A 19,080-nucleotide genomic window follows, 5' to 3' on the forward strand; every position below is an offset into this window, starting at 1 on the left:
TGTGTATGGAGTAATGTCCAGTAGCTAGCCACATAACGTTACTCATGAGCAGAAATAGTCTCGCTATCAACATCACTTTGGGGCATTTCTGCTAGACCTTAACATAATCTATGCAAGCATATGAGAAGCGAGCGACATTGACGTGGTTCTTAGCTTGTATGGGATTATTTAGGTTGGCACAGCTCAACCTGTAAACAAGTCTGGCTGCGTGTAAGGTTGTGCTTATTTATTTCACTGCAGGGTATCACTATATATCATTCAAAGCAATGTGCTGTTATCTGGACGTCAGTTGCGCGTGTTGAAGCAGGTACTTTGAACTTATCTTCCAGGAATTAGCTTTGCACAGACCCTGAAATGCATGGGAGCTGTTGACCTCCTGCAGCATAGCGACGCATATCAGCCATTCATTCATGATTGATGACCTTTGAGGAAGCTCACTGTCCTTTATTCATTTGCCACTACAGCTGAACCCACATCAAGCCACTAACAGCCTTTGTTCTAGCGTTTATTTTCAACCACTAATGTAACCTAGTTAAAAAAAGAAACACTGGAGGAGGATTTTCTTTTCAAGTCTTACTGACACCTGACTGGAAGCACTGGCGTGGATGGGAACATGAGGAGCACTCTGTCTGATCTGAACCAGCTTCTGAGTAGCTTGAAGATCTGATCAAAGCACAACATAGAGCCCCATTGTGTGGACTGCAAACCGACGAGGAAAGAGATGATGGGGATGGCGATAAAAGAGGCCCAGTGACAGTGTTGATCCCACACCAGGAAGCAGAGGAGTGTTGCAAGGCTGCAGACATGAGTCTCCGCCAGCCCACCTCTACGCTGGACAGGTACGAGCCTCGCATCCACTACACGCTGCTGACGCTTTCTGTTTCTGTGGTTAAGGATGCAATCTCAACGCCTCGCTCAAAAATGTGGTACTCCCAGATCAGCCAATCGACGTGTCTTATCTGGCTGAGGTCCCGTCTGGCCACTGGAAATACTGGTCAGACAGGCTGCTTGCTGGGAAGTGATAAAACTGCCCTCTGCAGCAAGGAGAGGGAGAAAATACTGCATGCACGACAATAGCAGGAGTCTGAAATTTCTTATTCAAAACAACCTGAAATGAGATTTTGCAATTATGTGTGGATCGTTTCTAATGGGTAGAGGGAAATCGGTGCAGAAAAGGAGGCGATTCTTACCCTCTGTGGTTCAGAATCGATTCACAAAAGGCCCAAAAGTCTATTTCTGTAAGATGTTAATAGAGTTTGTTGAGGAGCTCAACAGGAAAAGCACCTGGACGATGTGCAGCTTGTGCATGCCGGAGCTATCTTGCAGGTCATCTTCAAGAAATGGTGTTAGGATGCATTTCGCATTTAATGACGTGATCATTAGATTTGCATGACCACTCCTGCACGAACAAACAAGGCGGGAACATGCTTCCAAATTCATGCAGTGATTAACGTAAGCAAGCTGCACACACACTTTTCTTTGCATTTTGGTGAGAGAGTGACCTGTAAGTTTATCTACCACTCGTATTTTATCTCGCATTTGTGGTGTAAGTGCAGACTTTTCTATTCATTCAGTCAAGAATCGATCCTGAATCAAATCGTGTGACTCCCTCAGACTCCCAGCGCTCTTGTTTATAGCGAGCTTCAGTGTCTGTCTGTTGCTTGGGCCTCGTGTTGTGACTCTTCTTCTGACCCGCCGTCTGGCGCTCTGCCGCGGCTCACACCTGATGTGGCGTAGCTCCTCCTGTTTGTCGCCGTCAGTCATCACCACATTCACTGTGTAGCCCTGCGCTGTGTTTCTGTGATCATCTCTTTAGATGCACCTGTGTCTTGATCATATGTCTTTCCTGTTTCTCCTGCTGTCAACCTTTTTTTTTTTTTTTCCTGTGTGCGTTCTTGTGCACGTGCCTACTGCTGTGTGTCATGTGACAGCAGGGCGGCCAATAAGAAAAACGCCCACCTGTTCAGGTAGGACAGCTGTTCGGTGAGCGCTTATGTCGGGTTGGGGGTGGCGGGGGGGTCATTGACATCTACAGATTGTACAGCTGCGGCAGCACATTTCAAGGCGCTTTTGGCTTGACGCAGCAGCGTAGGTGGAGTCAGCGACAAAGGCAGCATTTTCTTTTCTTAAACACACATAAAAGGCATTTCACACACTCAAATTGTACCATCTCATACCAAACTCATCTAAACGTGGCTCCGTCACATCGTGGCTTTACCTGGTCGTTCGGTCTTGGCAGGTGTGGCGAGCCAGTTTCGGTGGATGGGATCGATTCATTCCCAGCAGCTGCTTTTGTGTGAAGTGCTGACTCCACCTACCTGAGCTGAACACACACAGAAAAAAACCACAGCTAATCTAAGATCTCCCATCTGTTACTGAGAGTTAATCAGTCCATTCGGGTAGTTTTGGCTCTTTATATTGAGATGTGATAAGACTGGCCACAGGGGATCCTTTTCACGATCAGTGAATCCCTCCTTTGTTCTGGTTATTAAGATGAATTTGTAACATCTGTGTTGGACTGCAGCTGAAAAATAACCTCTCAGCTAACTCTGGCGCTTTTACAGCAGTGTTTATTAATGTGAACGGTCCCTGTTAACAACAAGCTAAAAGAGATTAATCTTCCTTTTCCAGAATCTAGTATGAAGTCTGCATTGCTTGTGTTGCCCAACCAAAAAGTCCAAACCCCCAAAGCAGTGAAAGTTTGCCGTTTTTCCTTAACAATCGACAGAAGTGATCACTGGTATCTTGGTATCTCCAAATCCTAGTAAATCCCACCAAACGTATCTGAATGGTTTCACTTTATTTTGGGCTGATTTGTCTCTTTTAAGCCAAGCTGTCAATCGACCTCTGGAGTTCTACTGAACCACTGCAGTGTTTACACCGCGGCCTTGCATCAGACACCCTTAGATAAACACGTTCTTGGAAGTGAAGGCTGCTCTCGGCGTTTACAATCTGTATGAGTATAAAGGGCGTGGGGATGATTTGAACTCTTTCTGTTTCCTCAAGGTTGGCCTTCATTCTGACTTTCTTTTCTCTCTTTTCTCTGCCCCCTCCTTCTTCCCGTTATCTGCCTTCTCCATCTTTTCTGTCATGCTTCGCTTGCAGTCCCTTTGCTGCGTGGTGAGTTTTCCTGTCCAGTGCTTTCTCGTCGCCTCTCGTGCATTTTCTCATATTCTCACTCCCTCCGCCACACTTTTTCCCACCACCCTTTGGATCGTCTGCCCCTGGCCTCCCTCTCTCCTCTCATGTTGCTCTGTGTCTGACTTGCCCTCCTTCTCTTTGACCTGTTCTATCACTTTTTATTCATCTCCATTTCAACGATTGTCGCTGTCATCAAAATCACCTGGTTTGTATAGTTTCATGCTCAGCCTCTCTCTCCCCCTCTCCCCCATCTCTCAAATCCAGGCTCAGCAGTCTGACCATCGGGGACTCTGAACGCAAATCCTCTGCTGCCCAGCAGAGGGAGCCAACAGCGGACATCCCCGCTGAGAGTACGGGTAATTACGACATACCGCGCTGGTTCGTGCCTTTATCATTAAATTTCTCGAAAACGGCCCTCACCTCCCTCCGTCCTCCTCCCGCAGGCCCCGGCCTTGTCCAGAGATGCGTGGTCGTGCAGAAGGACCAGCTGGGTTTCGGCTTCACAGTGTGTGGAGAGCGAGTCAAGCTAGTGCAGAACGTCCGACCAGGTGAGACTCGTGCACGGCTGTCGCGCTTTTTCTGTCACTTTGCACAAAGATGCTCCAACAAACAAAGGAGGCTGACACTTGTGGTGCAGGGTTCAGATACTGACGGTTCCCAGGTGCTGAAAAAACAGTGGAAACACATCATTTTTGTCTTAATTCGTACAAATTATTGCTTACTTTGGAGATTATTTCCCAAATGTAAGACACTGATGGTGATGGTGATCTTCCTCTACCTGAGCTGAGCCTGTGTTCGTCTTCACAGGTGGTGCAGCAGTCAAGGCCGGGGTCCACGAGGGAGACAGAATAATAAAGGTGTTAATTATTTCCCATCACAGACTTTAAATATGAGAGTTTTTTGGGGTTTTCAGTGTTGCTGACTTCCCTCTTTTCCGTCTGTCAGGTGAACGGCTCGCCGGTGTCCTCCATGTCCCATCAGGAGGTGGTGAAGCTCATCAAATGTGAGTTTGAAATATTGATTGTTGTGTATTTGCTGAAAAAACGTGTTTTCTTTCTATCTTTCTATCTAATTCTATCCCTTTTTTTTAATCATCCCACAGCTGGAACATATGTAGCTCTGACACTACAAGGACCGCCCCCTTCGACCGCTTCCTTACCCCTCGAGCCCCTCCCCACTGACCTCGCACCCAATCAAAGAACGTCTCTGGGTGGGGAGGCTCCACCTCCTCCACCTCCACCCTTGCCCTCTGGACTGAGCAGCACCCCTTCCCAAAGAATCACTGGACCCAAACCACTCCAGGTAAATGTCATTATTTTAAGGATTAATAGTAACAAATGGACTCTCACTTCCTGCTAAATGGGAGCGTAGTTTTTAGTAGCACAGCATCAAAATGATGCTGATTTTGCTTTTTTTTTAGGACCCAGAAGTACAGAAACACGCCACTCAGATACTCAGGAAAATGCTGGAGCAGGAAGAGGCTGAACTACAGGTACACACACACACACACACACACACACACACACACACACACACACACACACACACACACACACACTTCCAGTTCTGCTGCCTAACTGCATCCTCTGCAATCGAGGGAGGCTCCACAATGTCTCACCTTATTCTAGAATACGCTGCAGCATCCAACGTTAACCCCTTGTTGCATCGTTCCGTCTGCACAATGAGCTGTAGCGACGCTCTGCAGCTAACAATGCTGCTGATAATCAGACCTGACCGATTTACAGGACCTGATGGAGGAGCAGCTGAAGAACCCGTCGCCGTCACTGGAGGAGCGGATTGAAAGTGCCAAGAGGAGGGCTCACCAAGTCAGGGTCAAGGTTCAGCAAGATCTGGTGAGCAGACGTGACGTGAAAACCCCTCGATGTGTTTAAATATTTTACGGGAAATAGAATTTAATTTGCAGAAACGTTGAAGAGCCTTGTGTCAGACACCAGCCGACACCATGAGGAAGTGTTACTGTTACTGTTCTAATCATGTGATCAGATAAATGCTTTGTTTTTCTCCTCCAGGAGGGAACGCGATCGGAGTCTGCCTTGAGCTACGTCATGGCAGGAGAAGGTTCGTGTCTCTTTGTCTTTCACCTTTTTAATCACGTCTCTCAGCGCTGCAGAGATTCCCATGTTTAATTAGTCTTTTTGCCAGTTTGCCATAAATGAGTGGAGGTGTCGTAGGTTGTAGTAGTAGATTTCATGGTCGTGTTCAGAACCCTTACACACTTTATGTTTTAAAGTCATTAAAAATGTCGGTGGTGTAAAGCGCTCTGTGCTCTGGCAGGTCGACTGTCGGTGGACTCCAGCGAAGGCGACGTGGAGGTAGGCTGCACAGTCTTTGCATAAAGCAGTGAGATTGCATGTGCACGTTTGTGTCTGAGACGGTCCCACTCATCCCGTCCCCCTCGTCCTCCCTCCTGCTCCTCCTCCTCCTCCTTCCCCAGGCCTTTGAGAGTCCCCACTCCTCCCCCTCATCCTCCTTCAGGACCCCCCAACACCGCCGGCAGAACTCCGACACACACACCCTGTCTGATTCGGTGAGATGGACACACGCACTTGCATTCACTTTAAGACGGGCGCTGCTGGCTGTGACGTCCTCGCATGCAGTGTGAAGGCACGCTGCAGCCACGCGCCCCCTCCTGCTGCAGCCACACCGAACATAGAGAAACTCTTTGTCGACTTAGGAGTTGATCAGGTTGACCTTTTGTTTGCCAATGCCAATAAAGCTTATTTGAATTTGGAAAAGAGAGAGACAGGAGGAGAGACCTGAAGTAACGTCTGTACTGTACTTTAAGCTTTTTGCCTGCATCGCCAGCTGCACGCTTGAGGCCGTGTGGCTCTGCTCTTTCCTCGCCGCCTCCAGCTCATACCTCACCGACTCTTTCGCTCCGACGTGCTCGGACCTGCTGTCACGTGTCCACCGGCGTGTGGCTTTGCATTTCTTTAAACCTGTCTGTGTGTGTGCGTCTGTGTCCAAAGGGTGGAAAGGCCCAGATCATCGGCCCCGAAGAAGAGGACGAAGAGGACGACGGCTACGCGTTTAATGAGGTGAGAGGGCAGTTCTCAGCGTCTCATCAGCCCGCACTGATGTGATTTCCAGCCGATTTTCCTTTTCCTCAGCTGCGTTCAGCTCCGTCGATGTTCACAGCTTCTCCGTCTTTCTCAGATGGACGGTCCCTTCCAGGACATCGAGTTGTTGAAGTCCCGGCCGGCGCACATGGCCGTGTTCATGAGATACGTCTTCACCCAGCTTCTGGACCCCAACCCTCTGGTCAGTCTTTTGTCCTTTGAGACTGATTTTGCTCCTCTAGGAAGTGACATTTTTGGATAACATTGTCACCTAGAGTCCGTATGTATATCAGGGTTTGCTTGCTTACACTCATGCTTACGTGTGTCTTCGTCAGCTGTTTTACCTGTCAGTGGAGGCCTACCTGGGCTCCAGTCCTAAAGACGCCCGCGCACTCGCACCTCAGATCTGCTCCCATTTCCTGGATCCGGATGCTGTATGTACCAACACGCTTTCATGATTTTAAGCTGAAGTTCATTCATGTGTTACATCCCCGCAGTGGCTGCTAATGTTTATGTTGTCTTTGCATTTGGCACCACAGTCTCAGAGGCTGAAATCTAAAACAAAATGTCTCTTTTTTCCCCCTCACAGCCCCTGAAAATCAAAGTACGAGAGGAGTATCTTACAGATATAGGTAAGACAACTCAAAGCTAGTTTCACTTTAAGATTCAGTAGGTCTTCTTTCATGTGAGCAACGTGGCTTTAACGGTTCTGTCCATCACCCCTTCAGAAAGTCGACTTCATGCCCAGGAGGACATCAGGGGACCTCTGTCCGAGCTGCAGCAGCAGGTGCTGCCGGACATCCAGGACCAGATACAGGACTACAGGTACGTTGCTGCTTCGGCAGATTAATGACCGCGAAGGCCAGTTTTGACAGATCCAGGAGCTCCTAATAACCTGTGAACATGCGTCTCACAGGAACAAGCAGATGATGGGTCTCGGCTCTCTGTTTGGAGAAGGAGACCTGCAGCAGCTGGATGGAGACCCGGTGAAGGAGCGACAGGTGGTGGACAGACAGGTCACCGCCCTGTGGGAAATACTGTAAGTGTGTGTATTCCTCAAATGCTGTTGTTGCATCACGGTTTTCCCGTCGTTAACAGGCCAAGCCTTTATTATCAGGGCAAGCTGACAGCGTGTAAGTGTGTCAGACTAAAAAATCATTTCCGAGACTATCTGGGTTTACCTCATGTGGCTCTAAACAGAAAGTGAATGCGAGCACGTCCACACCGGGCAGTTTGCCTTGCGATGGAGTCAAGTGTTTTGGGGCCCAATAAAATTGTCATTACAAAGCAGCAGAAGGCGCTCACCTGAGCTGTCATAAAAAAAGGTCACTGCGGCTGCCGTAGAACTGGGAAACCACGTGACATTCACTCCTCTGACTTTACCAACGCGCAGGCCGATTAGCGTCACATGACCACCGGGCTGCAGTCTGTGTCTGACGTCGCTGTTTGCGAACTAAGTGGGCTCACCTTTGAGGAATTGAACTGAATCTCTCTTTGGAAGCCTGTCACATCTCCTGGAGGGAGTTAACCGCCGTTTTATGTCTTTCTGTTCCCACCGCAGATCAAAGCACGAAGAGGACAGAAGGTAAGAGACGTGTCTCATCTCTCGGAGGGGGACATCATTAACAGCAACACCTGCCTGCTTCATTCTTCCTCAACACCTTCTCTTTGTTTCCCTCTGTGGTCCTCACCTTTCCCTCCGCCGTGTTCGTCCTGTCTCTCTCTCGCTCTCTCTCCACCCCCTCGCTCCTCTCCCTCAGCTCTCCGCTGGCGTCGGCCGTTCTCCTCTACATGCGTCACTCGGGTATCAAGCTGAGAGACTCCAAGGTCTTTCCCGGTCTGAGCACAGAGAAGGAGAAGTGGCTCGCTTTCTTAAAGACGAAGAAGGTGAGAGGCACCTCTTTTTCAAACAGTGTTTATTAGTATTTAAAATCTGTTAGCTGATCTTTGAGGTCTGGTCCTTCAACGCTTTAATTGAAAGTTTTTGCAGTCATTCGTAGAAGAAGTCAGTCAGTAGGAAGTAGGGCTGGGCGATAAAACGATAGCGATATGTCTCGCGATAGACACTTAATCAAGATCAATAAAAATTGCGTTCGATGAAACATTCGATAATTTTTTTTTTCTTCGTCGAAAGAAACCTGAAGTTGCGAAGCGAGGTTGGTTGCGTGAACAAAGGCACTCGCTCTCAGGTAACCGAGCAACGGAGGGAGTAATCGCTGATCAGTGAGAGAGACACGCTAACACGCCAATCATGTAACATTATCAAGTTCGGTTGCGCCATCTCGTTGTCTCGTGTTTGATGCTCCACGAGGAGTGAGATGAGAAATAGAAAGTGAGCGCTGCAGCGCATAAAATACATATCTGAACACATTTTATTCAGCAGAAGGTGAATCAGTTTGTGAACTTTCTGCACTAAACCAGCAGAAAAAAAGTTCTCAGGTTTCTCTCTGTTTACATTTTTACACTTTTTTTACATTTATTATTTGAGTGTTTTCCATGGTTGTGTTGACATTTCCTTTCCTTTCTGCCTTGATAGCTGAGGGGATTATAATCAGAGGAAGGTTCAATTTAAAATAAAAATGTTTAAATTGAATGTATTTTTCTCCTGGTCCTTATTTTAAATAGGTAATAAAAAATATCAATAATTATCGATATCGACCAATATAAAACACTTATATGGTGATAGAGTTTTCAGCCATATCAGCCCTAATAGGAAGAAGGTGTTTGCATTGTTTGTATGACGCGGCCCCGTGGCTCCTCTCTCCGCAGCTGAGCGGGATCAAGAAAGAGAAAGATGGAGACGATAAAAAGAGGAATCCCATCCTGAAGTACATCGGCAAGCCGCGGTCCACATCCCAGTCCAGTAAATACGAACACACGCCTGCACTCATGAGTCATTGTTCCTCTGTCAGAATGCTAACATGCTAACACACACATGCAGTCATGTAAAATCTATCTGACACGCTCTCACTCAGCATTGATTTGTTTTTGTCCTCTGTTTGCCATTTTGTCGCTTTTGCAGGTTCATTTATTGATTTATGTAATTTTCGTTCTGATTTCATTGTTTCTGATTGGTTCATTTTGGTCTTGTAGCGTTCCATGTCCCGTTGTCCCCCACCGAAGGTATTTATGTTTTTCTCATTTCTCATACGTTGAATTTTGCTTTTCACCAAACACACTCAATCGTTTTTCTCCGTGGAAGATTCCACCTGTGTGCGTGCGTGCGTGTGTGTGTGTGCGTGCGTGCGTGTGTATGTGCACGCGCTGTTTTGTCATACTGTACGCCTCTCTGTGTGCGCAGTCCGTCCTGGCAGCGTGAGGAACATCATTCAGCAGTTTGAGAATCACACCGAGACGACGGGGGAGGAGGGAGGCGATGCCGCCGACCCCCAGAGGCTCTCCTCCAGCAGCCTGGGAGAGGACAGCATGGACAGGTAGCTTTGAAGTCCACCTGTCCTTTAGGTTCAGTATCGTCTTCTTGGAGCTCATTCAGAGTGTTTTTTCATTAATTGCTGCCTTCTCTCGCGCAGCCCCGCGGTCTCAGTGCGTCTGGCGCGTAGCGAGTCGTTGAAGGCTCAGGGAGAAGGGCGGCGGCGGGGCGTCGTCTCAGGGACGGAGTCGGTCCCTCGGTCCCGTAGCGACGTGGACATGGAGGACTGCGGGGAGGAGAGGGAGGGGCCGGGCCTCAGGCCGCTGCAGCACAGCGCCTCGTCATCTGCGTCCAGCAGCTCTGCACGGTAAAGACCCATCAACACTCCCAGGGGGGATTTCTTACAGATGAAACTTAATCACAGACATTTTTTGCACCGTCAGGGAGGGAAATAACAAAATAAGCTTCAGGGAATCAAATCCTCCCCTATCATGAGAGCTTTACGTCCCAAACACCCCGGACGTTTCCCCTGGAAGTGTAGTTTTCACCTCATGCCCTCTCTCTCTCCACTCTCTCTCAAACTCAGGTCTCTAGAGAACCCTACACCCCCATACACCCCTCGGTCTAGACGCAGGTGAGTCTCCGCCCCCATAGACGATTGATGGCTGACTTCTTTCCCTCATGCAAAACACGGAACTGGTTCACAAGAGAGAAAAGTGTTTTTTTTTTGTAATAGTTATGTAACAGTCCATTTGTCTCTGCATCCATACACATGCGTCTGTTTTCCACGTGCACGCCGCTCCGCCCCCCCCGCCTGCGCTCACGCGTCTGTTTGCATGTGGCCCCGCAGGAGCGTCGACTCGCCGCTGGCGCTGCTGCCGGACGCCGCGGCGCTGGAGGAGGAGGTGTGCGACGGTCAGAACTGGCAGGACACGGTCCCCCCTCAGCTGCTCGCCACCCTCACTCCGAGGGAGGTGGACAGACAGGCCGTCATATACGGTACGAGTCAGTAGCTGCAACATAAACAAATATGCGGTTGTGATCTGATGGCGGTGCGCTGATCTCCGTTTGCTGCTCCCTTCCCTTCATCCTCAGAGCTGTTCACCACCGAGGCGTCCCACCTGCGGACCTTGCGGGTCCTGGACCAGGTCTTTTTCCAGAAGATGAGGTCTGTGCTGAGCTCCGATGAGCTGGCCTGCATCTTCCCCAACCTGCCCCAGGTCTATGAATTCCACGGTCAGTCTGTGTGTGCGTGAAATGAGCGGAAAATGAAATGAAATGACCCTGTGCAGATCTGCTGTATTTATCGGTGTAGCTGCATGTTTTCTCAAGTGAAGAATCATTTTTTGGCTCTGGGTGGATAGGATCTTATTTATGGTGATGGAGTCAAGAGCATTTCAGGGAACTTTCAAATTAAAATAAAATATCATTATGTCTTTATTAGCAGTGTTTGAAATAATTGACCTGATGATGAAGCCACACATGCATTTGTCACTTCTGTGTCGTTTCTCTGCAGCGAGTCTGTGCGAGGCGATGAAGAAGCGGAGAGAGACCCCCATCGTTCAGGACATCGGGGACGTCATGCTGGCCAGGGTGAGTGAAGCGATCGCGTGAGAGGTGTTTCTGTGCATGAACGCGTGCGGCGCGCTGACGGCGGCGTGTTTTCGTAGTTTGAAGGTGCAGCCGGAGACGAGTTTCAGGAGCAGGCGTCGCAGCTGTGCAGCCAGCAGTCTCAGGCGCTGGAGCTCATCAAGAACAAGCAACGCAAAGACCCTCGCTTCGCTCACATCATCCAGGTAAACACACACACACACACACACACACACACACACACACACACACACTCTTAGCTCTGTTAGCGCTCGTAGCGTCACGCTCTCACGAGTCTCACGTATCCGTTCAGGAGTGCGAAGCGAGTCCCCACTGTCGGAGGCTGCAGCTCAAAGACCTGCTGGTGTCAGAGATGCAGAGACTCACCAAGTACCCCCTGCTGCTGGACAACATCATGAAACACACAGAGGGTAAGGAGGCAGGAGATGCAGCCCATAATAACCAGCAACACAGCAAAACATGTGGCCCAAAAAAGCTTAAAAAAAGTGTTTAAAGCGGATGTTTGTTTTTCCTTCAGCCGGCTCGTCGGACCTCCCCTCGCTGCAGCGCGCCCAGGCGTGTTGCCGAGGGATTCTGCAGGCCGTCAACGAGGTCGTGAGGGAAACTGAACACCGGCAACGCCTCAGCCAATACCAACGCAGGGTGGATGCCGCCCCTCAATTCAAGGTGGTGGCATAGTTTATGCTGGTTAAGCGGTTTTTGTATCTCATCTCTTCCGTCCGTTCACGCTGCCGATCGAAGGCTACCAACCTTTTCTCCTTCTCCCTCTCAGAGTCTGGACTTCTCCTCTAAGAGGATGATCCATGAAGGACCTCTGACGTGGAAAGTCAGCAAAGATAAGCAGATAGGTGAGCGCCTCCGTGTGGATTCATGCAGTTCCATCGGTTTGGCTTTAGACCCCTTTGCTCACACTCTGTCTCTGTGTCCCTCCATCAGAGATTCAAGCGCTGCTGCTGTCAGACTGCCTGGTCCTCCTGCAGAGGGGCCCAGACGACCGGCTGCAGCTCAGGTATCCATCCCGCTGGCTGGGCGGAGGCGGAGGGGGCAGCGGGGACAGCAAGACCTCCTTCAGCCCTCTGGTGAAGCTGGACTCGCTGCTGGTCCGCTCGGTAGCTACAGGTAAGACCTCGGAAGAAAGCAAAATGGGCTTTTTGTTGTGTCTGTTTTTGGTCCCGATCGCAAGCCTACATCTCGCCATTTCTCTCCAGACAACAAAGCCCTCTACATCATCAGCACCACGGAGAGGCAGATCTACGAGCTGGTGGCCGGGACGTCGTCAGAGAAAAACACGTAAGCTGAAAACGGCTCGCAGAGCGTCCGTCTGTTTTTCTGCGCTTACGTCTGCAGGATGTGTTGACTGTTGGTCTTTGTTTCACAGCTGGAAAGATTTACTTGAAAAGGCCATCTCATCGGCGGACGGCTCGTCACCACTGATCAATCACGGATCCATGCCGATGCCGTGAGTGCATTTATGTCTGTGAATAATAAATAAAGGAATGTGTTGCGCCTCCTTTCATTTGCTTCTCTTCTTCTTTCACACATTTCATATTTCCTGATGTAAACTGTTGTGTTTTCTGCAGTTCCCCCAGTCTGCGCAGTGCGTCCCCGGTCTCCACTGGCAGTAATGTGTATGCAGGTAATTAGGCAGCCATTAAAATCAGCATTCTCCAATAGTTGAACTAATAGTTCGTTCTTTCTGCCTTCGTCACCAAACTGCTGATGGTTGTTGTTATTCATACCTTTTTACCTCCTGAAACATTCCAGACAACTCCATGACGGAGCAGTCGGATTCCACACAGACTCATTCCTCCAATGACGACATCGCGCTCTCAGCTGACACACCTTCGGACCAATCAGAAAGAACAGCAGCAGGTGTGGCCGAGGCCGCTCTGCAAGACGGTGAGAGGGATTCAGAGCCAAGCTGTTGGATGTTGAGCTTATTTGGACAGTTAGCGTGTAAATATCTTATCTTGCTTTCATGCCTCTGCAGTTGAAACGCTGAGGCAGCTCATATTGAGAGATTTGGAAGAGGACGGTTGGAGCCATGATTCGGACGACACGCCCACAAACGAGACGGCCAATGAAAGGAGCTCGTTCACAGACCCGCGGCGGCCTGAGTCTCTGGAGCCGGCCCTCGGCTTAGGCACCGGCGCCTGGGAGGCCGAGCCCGAAGAGGTCCCGCCCCCGGCCGCGGAGCAGCCCAGCGTTAAGGTCGTGAGGAAAGGTAACGGAGCCGACTGAGAGGTCAGATGTTGTCTTTGATTCTTCGGCAGGTTGATCGCTCTGAGGTCAGCCAACGCTCAGAAGCTTTGTTTTCAGATAAATGGCAGTTATCGTGTTGGCTGAACTGAGAGTGAATCCAGCTCGCTGTGCTTTCTGCCTCTTTTTGGATTATCTGACGGCTGCCTTCATCTGCATGTCTTCTCCTCACTGCTCGGTGATTCGTTATTTTGTTTCTCACACACTCTCTGTTCTCTCCTTGTGTCCGCTCGCTCTTCGCACGCCGATGCTCCGCCCGCTCCCGCATCGACGCCGCCCGTCGCTCTTTCTCGCCCCTCTTCCACTCACACTCACAACACTCTCTGTCACACGTCTGTCCTCTGTGCATAGCTGTGGTTGCGGGTCCTTCTTCTTCTTCTTCTGTCCCTGACGACATCACTGATGATGTCGCCCTCCCCTCCGACCAATCGTCCAAGCCGAGGGGCGAGGCCACTGCGCAGGGTAATGATGGCTAAATTGATCCAGTGCTGTTTTTATCAGAAAGGCACATGACATGACTTTGACCTGGATGTTCGTTTTACCCCTGAAATTACTCACCAGCACGTTTTGTCTTATCACGTCTCTGTGCTCCAGGGAACACTTTCTACTTAATAATGCCTACAGAGCCGGGAGAGAGCATCACCGACGACCCTCCCACCCCCACCGCCAGCCACTTCCCCGAGCCTCCGGAGGAAGTGACGTCACCGCGGACGCAGCCGGAGGAGGAAACGCCCGCCCGCAGCCCCGAGCCCGACCGATCTGAGGCTACGCAACTGGAACAGGAAGACGAGAGGGGCCAATCGCAGAGCGGGCACCAGAGCCACGTGATCAAAAACGTGGACGAGATTTTCCACACGATCGAGGGGCTGATGAGCAAGCTGAGGCGGCTGAAGGTGAGCTGGTGCTCAGGCTCAATAGGGTTGTTCTGTCCTCTTTTTGTTCTGTCTCTAAATAGGTTTAATTGTTTCTTTGAAGGATAAACAGAGAGATGATACACACATACAGTGAACAGGCATGGGCAGCACCAGCGTCGGATGCTGTGACCTGCATACTGCTGGGATTTTTTCCTTTCGTTCATGAGACGTGAACATCTCCTCGCAGCCGGAGTTCGTGAACACATCCTCCATTCACCAACCGCCAGATCGTTTATTCAATTTTTTAAAATGCAGCAGAGATCAGCTTTCAGGGAGGGGGGAGTTAACACCGCAGCCTTGGAGGCGACTGTGATGAATGCAGCATTCATCATCTGCCTGAAATGGAGAACACCGGAATTTCCAGCTAAAGGGTGGCGCTCGTTCCGAACAGCAGGATGTTCTTGTAGTTTTAACCCACAGTGTTCTTGGGAGGTTGTTGCACGTGAGGACTTTTCGCTTCTCAGCGGCTAACGTTAGTATGTCTGTGCACCTCTTTGCAGGAAATAGAGAAGGACCATCACAAGCTTCTGAAAACCCTCAGAGAGCCATCTGCCAGTCAGGAGCCAGAGGACCGACGGTGTTCCTCGGCGACCGTCTCCAGAACGCCATCTCTGGACCGCGGCTCAGGAGACGGTGAGACGACCTGAGTTTGACTTTGCAAACACTCGCTGACGATGCAGTTTCAGATCGTTTCTAACTTAAATAATCATGTTTCCTTGAACCCAACCAGGCAAAGAGGGCAGTCCGGCGGAGCCCAAGATCCAGTCCACTGGATTCTGACGTCGCTGCAGGGTGGACTTACTCTTGATCGTTGGCACATGAACGCACCCTAACGTACCCACTGTCAGACTCGGGCACCTCAGCCCTGCCTCCCCTCCTCCCTGCATGCACTGGCCCATGGAACAGAGCCCAGGAAGGACCGTGGATGTTTTGTTTTGTTTGTTTGTTTTCTGCTGGGAATCCAGGAAGCTGGACGGACTCGCCAGGATTTCTGAGGTCGGCGCGACCTCCGACCCCCAGCAGAGCGCGAAGGAGTATAGGACGCAGCGAGGACGAAGCATGAAGGAACAAAAAGGCAGAAGACAAGTTGACTGGCGAAGAGAAAGGTCGGGAGAACTGAGGGTGGACACTGTTGGATAGTCGTGAATGGAAACGAGTCGTACGTGTCGCTTTGACGAGCTGGTTGAAAGAACGGAGCGGAAAAGTGTTGAAATGTTAATTTAAGGAAAAATCTGAGGGACCCATCACCCCTGCACTTTACCCACAATGCATCCCTCTGTCCACTGGACAGATCAGGGACTGGAGATGCCACTGGCCTCTGGGGGTCCCCTACCCCCCCACATTGGTTGCTTTACACTGAGTTCACCTGCCACCACGGCCGAAGGACTGTGTCTATATAATTCAGGTTATTTGCACTGGGTAAGGAAACACACACACACTCATTTAACTGTATCATTCATGTCAGACCTTCATGTCCCCGCACTGAGGGACGAACACTACACTTACTGTCAGAGACAGCTGCAGCCACACTGACATCATCATACTCATCCTTAAGCCTTCTTTTAAGCTGTGCGGTCGCTCGTCACGCGGCTCGTGTTCGTGTTTTTTTACGTTCGGGGAAACACTGCTGCGCCGTTTACTACTGAAATGCTGGCAGGTTTTATTTTCTCAGCGCTGCTTCAGAGGCGTGCGGGGATCTCAGCGATTTAAAAGGGCGAGCTCAGCAGATTCACGCGCGGCTGCTCTCGCTCGACGTTCGGGACACTGAGGGCGTTCGCGGGCCGGGACAGGCGGCGTCGACGGCGAGCGAGAGGAAACAGATTCAGACTTAGAAACTTGAATTTTCTCTGAAGACCTGTTCGCCACTCAATCAAACTGCTGCCAAATATCACCGCTGACGTTGCCTGTCGACACTTTAAGGTTCGACTGTGTCCTTCAGCCCTCTCTCTCAGTGTATTGTGTGTGTAAATAGCACGGTTGATACTGTGAACCAGCAACCTACCCCCCCCCAAACCTCCCGATCCTACCGCACATAGTGTTTATATCCATCTCGCCCACGTCCAAAGCCATGAAAGGACTGCGCTCTTTACCAAGTAGCTTTCCAGAGAAAGAGAGACACCCCCCCCACACACACACACACCTGCACAGAAAAGCTTTGTAAGATCTGATTTTACAAACTCAACTTTACGCTCGTGGTCCAAGTAAAAAAAAAAAAAAAACGCCATATGCAAGTGTTCCATGATCGCAGCGCAGTTACATGAAGCAAACGTTCATTTGAAGAAACAGTTTGACATTTTGGGAAATATGCTTCTGCAGAGAGCAGCACCGCTTTCGCACCTGTACGGTAAACGCGATGCTAGCACCAGCTGCTGGTTCGGTTAGCTTAGCTTAGCATAAAGACTGGAAACACGAGGAAACAGCGAGCTTGGCTCGGTGTGAAGCTCCAAATAGATACGTTACATCTTGTTAGGAAGTTACAAACTTGCTTTTAGCTTCCTGTGCTCAGCTGTTTCCTCCTGTTTCCTGTCTTAATGCTAAGCTAAGCTAACAGGCTGCCGGCTCCAGCTCCGTACTCAACGTGCAGAGACGACAGTGGTGCCGATCTCGTCTAACGCTCAGCGACAATTCCCCAAAATCTGTTCCTTTGACCGTTTTTGGATCATATGTAGGAGTGATTTAATGTCCTCGACGTTCAGAAACGTTTTGTACGTCTTGGGTGTAACCAGCAAAGACTGACACTAAAGCCAAGTGCTTTTTTTTTTCCCCTCCTCCTCGAACTCAATCTGTCAGAAACTAACTCTAACACACACTCGACAGAACGTATTTAAGCTGTTAAAAGGGAAGGACTTCTGTTCTTTGTGCGCCGGTTTAGATGTTCTTTCTCTGATCAAGCTGGGCAGAATCACACTGGACTGAATTTTATTTGAGCTGGTTTCAAATACAAAGCGAGGAGCGCACTAGTGAGCTTCCCAGCCTCTTCACCAGCCTCAAGACTGACGATACCAAACTGAACCAAACCAGAAGCCGCTACCAGCCGATGATTCTGCCATCCACGCTGATATTTCACTGCCTGGTGGAAGGTTTTCGCTCTTTAGCCAAAACACACCGACGTTTCACTTTACATATGAACAAAAAAAAAACAAAAAAATCAGAGCTACTGATGAGCAGGACGGCCGATTTCGCGGCTGACCCTGTTTGAACTTGAGGGATTTGTGCTAAAATGTGAAAATGTTCAACCAAAGTGAAATATCTCCTCAGAGGTGTTGAAGGGAGCACTGTTTTGTTTGTTTTGTTCACGTTTCGGATGCAGATTTTCGAGCAGCTCGGACCAGGAGACTCCCGTTTAGTCCAGGAAAAGACAAAGGTTCTGCAGTTTTAACACCGTCTGCTGGTCTGAGCTGCTGTCCGTGCATCTCCTCTTCTTTCATCCCACCTCTCACTACAGCATTTTTCATCCAATTTCTACCTCTACACTTCGGTTTCTTCATATCTTCCATCGTTTCCTTTCTTTTCACACCTTTATCTTGTACATTGACATCAGCGTTGTGGCCCGAACCGGCTGTGAAAACAAAACAAAACAAAAAAGCTATAACTGATTCCTTTTCTAAGAAAAAAAAAAAATGTTGCACAAACTTCCCTGCACGGTGCAAACTACTGTATGCATAAACACGTCTTTAACTATCATCTCATTGTCTTTTTATTTTGTATTTTTAAAGAAAAGAAATCACTCGTGTAATATAGAGAGATCAGACCCACTTGTTTTATATATGTTCATTTTTTTCTGTAAAGCCTTAGTCCTCGTATTTGATTTTATTTTTGTAGATATGATTAAAAAAAAGGATGTATAAATTATTTTCTTCTCCCTTGTTTTTAAAATTGATGAGATTGTTTAGCTGCACAGAAGGAAAAAAAGAGCTCATGTCTCAGATTCATGTGTTTTGTGAGATTAAAAAGAAACTGGACAAAGAAAATCAGTCTTTTATCTTTTATGTTTTTTAATGAATTAAACACTTGGATATGTCATGTTGCCAAAATGTAAACTTCGAGCTTCAATATGTATCATCATTTTTAACCAAAGTTATTTTTTTCAGCTTCCACCAGATTAACCAATTTGAGAAGAATTGTTCAGTTGCTGTTTGGGCTTAAAAGTTAAAACAAAAAACAAAAAACAACATCCTCTTTTTGCCGAAAGTGTTGGTTTTCCCTGATGGTCATATGAAAGGGAAGGTTGTGGTTTAATTTAGTTTTACGCTCTATGAAGCCTGAATGCGTCAAGTACGCTTTCCACAGCAGAGTGTGACCGGAAATGTAGCATTGGCTAAAAATAAAAGCACAACGTTTCTAAAGGACGAGAGTATCTTCACATACAAGTATTTTTGGATCAGTACAGGTAAACATAATGCTGATTTTCACTTTTTTCCCCTATTTTTTCCACATGCAATGTACTGAATACCGATATCAGATTTCAATATGTGAGCAGATACATAAATGAGTGTCTGACTTTAGCTTGGAAACAAGTCAATCTGTTTATTATTTGGTAAAATTGTACATTTAGTATAATAATTGTATATATGCTGTAATACACTTTTTGCCACTAAATTTTTGTATTTGATTATTTGATAAATAATCCTGCAACTATTTCACCGAGTACAGAAAGGGAAGAGAATCCCTTTGTAATTATTCAAGGGATTAACCACTTTGGGAA

The 19,080-nt window shown here is 48.6% G+C and overlaps 1 protein-coding gene across 3 annotated transcripts in view; it reads left to right on the top strand.

Annotated features, from left to right (window-relative positions):
* The window catches only part of arhgef11 (Rho guanine nucleotide exchange factor (GEF) 11), a 19,205-nt gene extending 858 nt beyond the window's left edge, over positions 1-18,347 (top strand). Inside the window, exons 1-42 of one of the 3 annotated variants that reach the window (XM_070992962.1) lie at positions 1-839; positions 3,106-3,120; positions 3,406-3,497; positions 3,585-3,689; positions 3,949-3,998; positions 4,087-4,144; positions 4,244-4,443; positions 4,562-4,633; positions 4,887-4,994; positions 5,172-5,220; positions 5,437-5,474; positions 5,597-5,689; positions 6,132-6,200; positions 6,319-6,423; positions 6,557-6,655; positions 6,811-6,853; positions 6,950-7,046; positions 7,138-7,260; positions 7,783-7,806; positions 7,982-8,108; positions 8,991-9,084; positions 9,315-9,344; positions 9,523-9,655; positions 9,752-9,958; positions 10,178-10,225; positions 10,442-10,590; positions 10,687-10,827; positions 11,108-11,184; positions 11,262-11,387; positions 11,495-11,612; positions 11,720-11,868; positions 11,975-12,050; positions 12,139-12,321; positions 12,411-12,492; positions 12,581-12,661; positions 12,783-12,838; positions 12,967-13,101; positions 13,193-13,426; positions 13,813-13,923; positions 14,056-14,354; positions 14,876-15,008; positions 15,106-18,347. The exon at positions 1-839 is cut by the window's left edge and continues 858 nt beyond it. In XM_070992962.1, the coding sequence (XP_070849063.1) occupies positions 805-839; positions 3,106-3,120; positions 3,406-3,497; positions 3,585-3,689; positions 3,949-3,998; positions 4,087-4,144; positions 4,244-4,443; positions 4,562-4,633; positions 4,887-4,994; positions 5,172-5,220; positions 5,437-5,474; positions 5,597-5,689; positions 6,132-6,200; positions 6,319-6,423; positions 6,557-6,655; positions 6,811-6,853; positions 6,950-7,046; positions 7,138-7,260; positions 7,783-7,806; positions 7,982-8,108; positions 8,991-9,084; positions 9,315-9,344; positions 9,523-9,655; positions 9,752-9,958; positions 10,178-10,225; positions 10,442-10,590; positions 10,687-10,827; positions 11,108-11,184; positions 11,262-11,387; positions 11,495-11,612; positions 11,720-11,868; positions 11,975-12,050; positions 12,139-12,321; positions 12,411-12,492; positions 12,581-12,661; positions 12,783-12,838; positions 12,967-13,101; positions 13,193-13,426; positions 13,813-13,923; positions 14,056-14,354; positions 14,876-15,008; positions 15,106-15,155 (4,314 nt within the window). In that variant the 5' untranslated portion in view covers positions 1-804 and the 3' untranslated portion in view covers positions 15,156-18,347. The remainder of the gene's footprint in view (positions 840-3,105; positions 3,121-3,405; positions 3,498-3,584; positions 3,690-3,948; positions 3,999-4,086; positions 4,145-4,243; positions 4,444-4,561; positions 4,634-4,886; positions 4,995-5,171; positions 5,221-5,436; positions 5,475-5,596; positions 5,690-6,131; positions 6,201-6,318; positions 6,424-6,556; positions 6,656-6,810; positions 6,854-6,949; positions 7,047-7,137; positions 7,261-7,782; positions 7,807-7,981; positions 8,109-8,990; positions 9,085-9,314; positions 9,345-9,522; positions 9,656-9,751; positions 9,959-10,177; positions 10,226-10,441; positions 10,591-10,686; positions 10,828-11,107; positions 11,185-11,261; positions 11,388-11,494; positions 11,613-11,719; positions 11,869-11,974; positions 12,051-12,138; positions 12,322-12,410; positions 12,493-12,580; positions 12,662-12,782; positions 12,839-12,966; positions 13,102-13,192; positions 13,427-13,812; positions 13,924-14,055; positions 14,355-14,875; positions 15,009-15,105) is intronic. The other 2 variants (XM_070992964.1, XM_070992963.1) reach the window with 2 other exon arrangements.
* Positions 18,348-19,080: the final 733 nt, after the last annotated feature.

This window comes from Chaetodon trifascialis, chromosome 23, assembly GCF_039877785.1.
Source record: "Chaetodon trifascialis isolate fChaTrf1 chromosome 23, fChaTrf1.hap1, whole genome shotgun sequence".
Taxonomy (NCBI): domain Eukaryota; kingdom Metazoa; phylum Chordata; class Actinopteri; order Chaetodontiformes; family Chaetodontidae; genus Chaetodon; species Chaetodon trifascialis.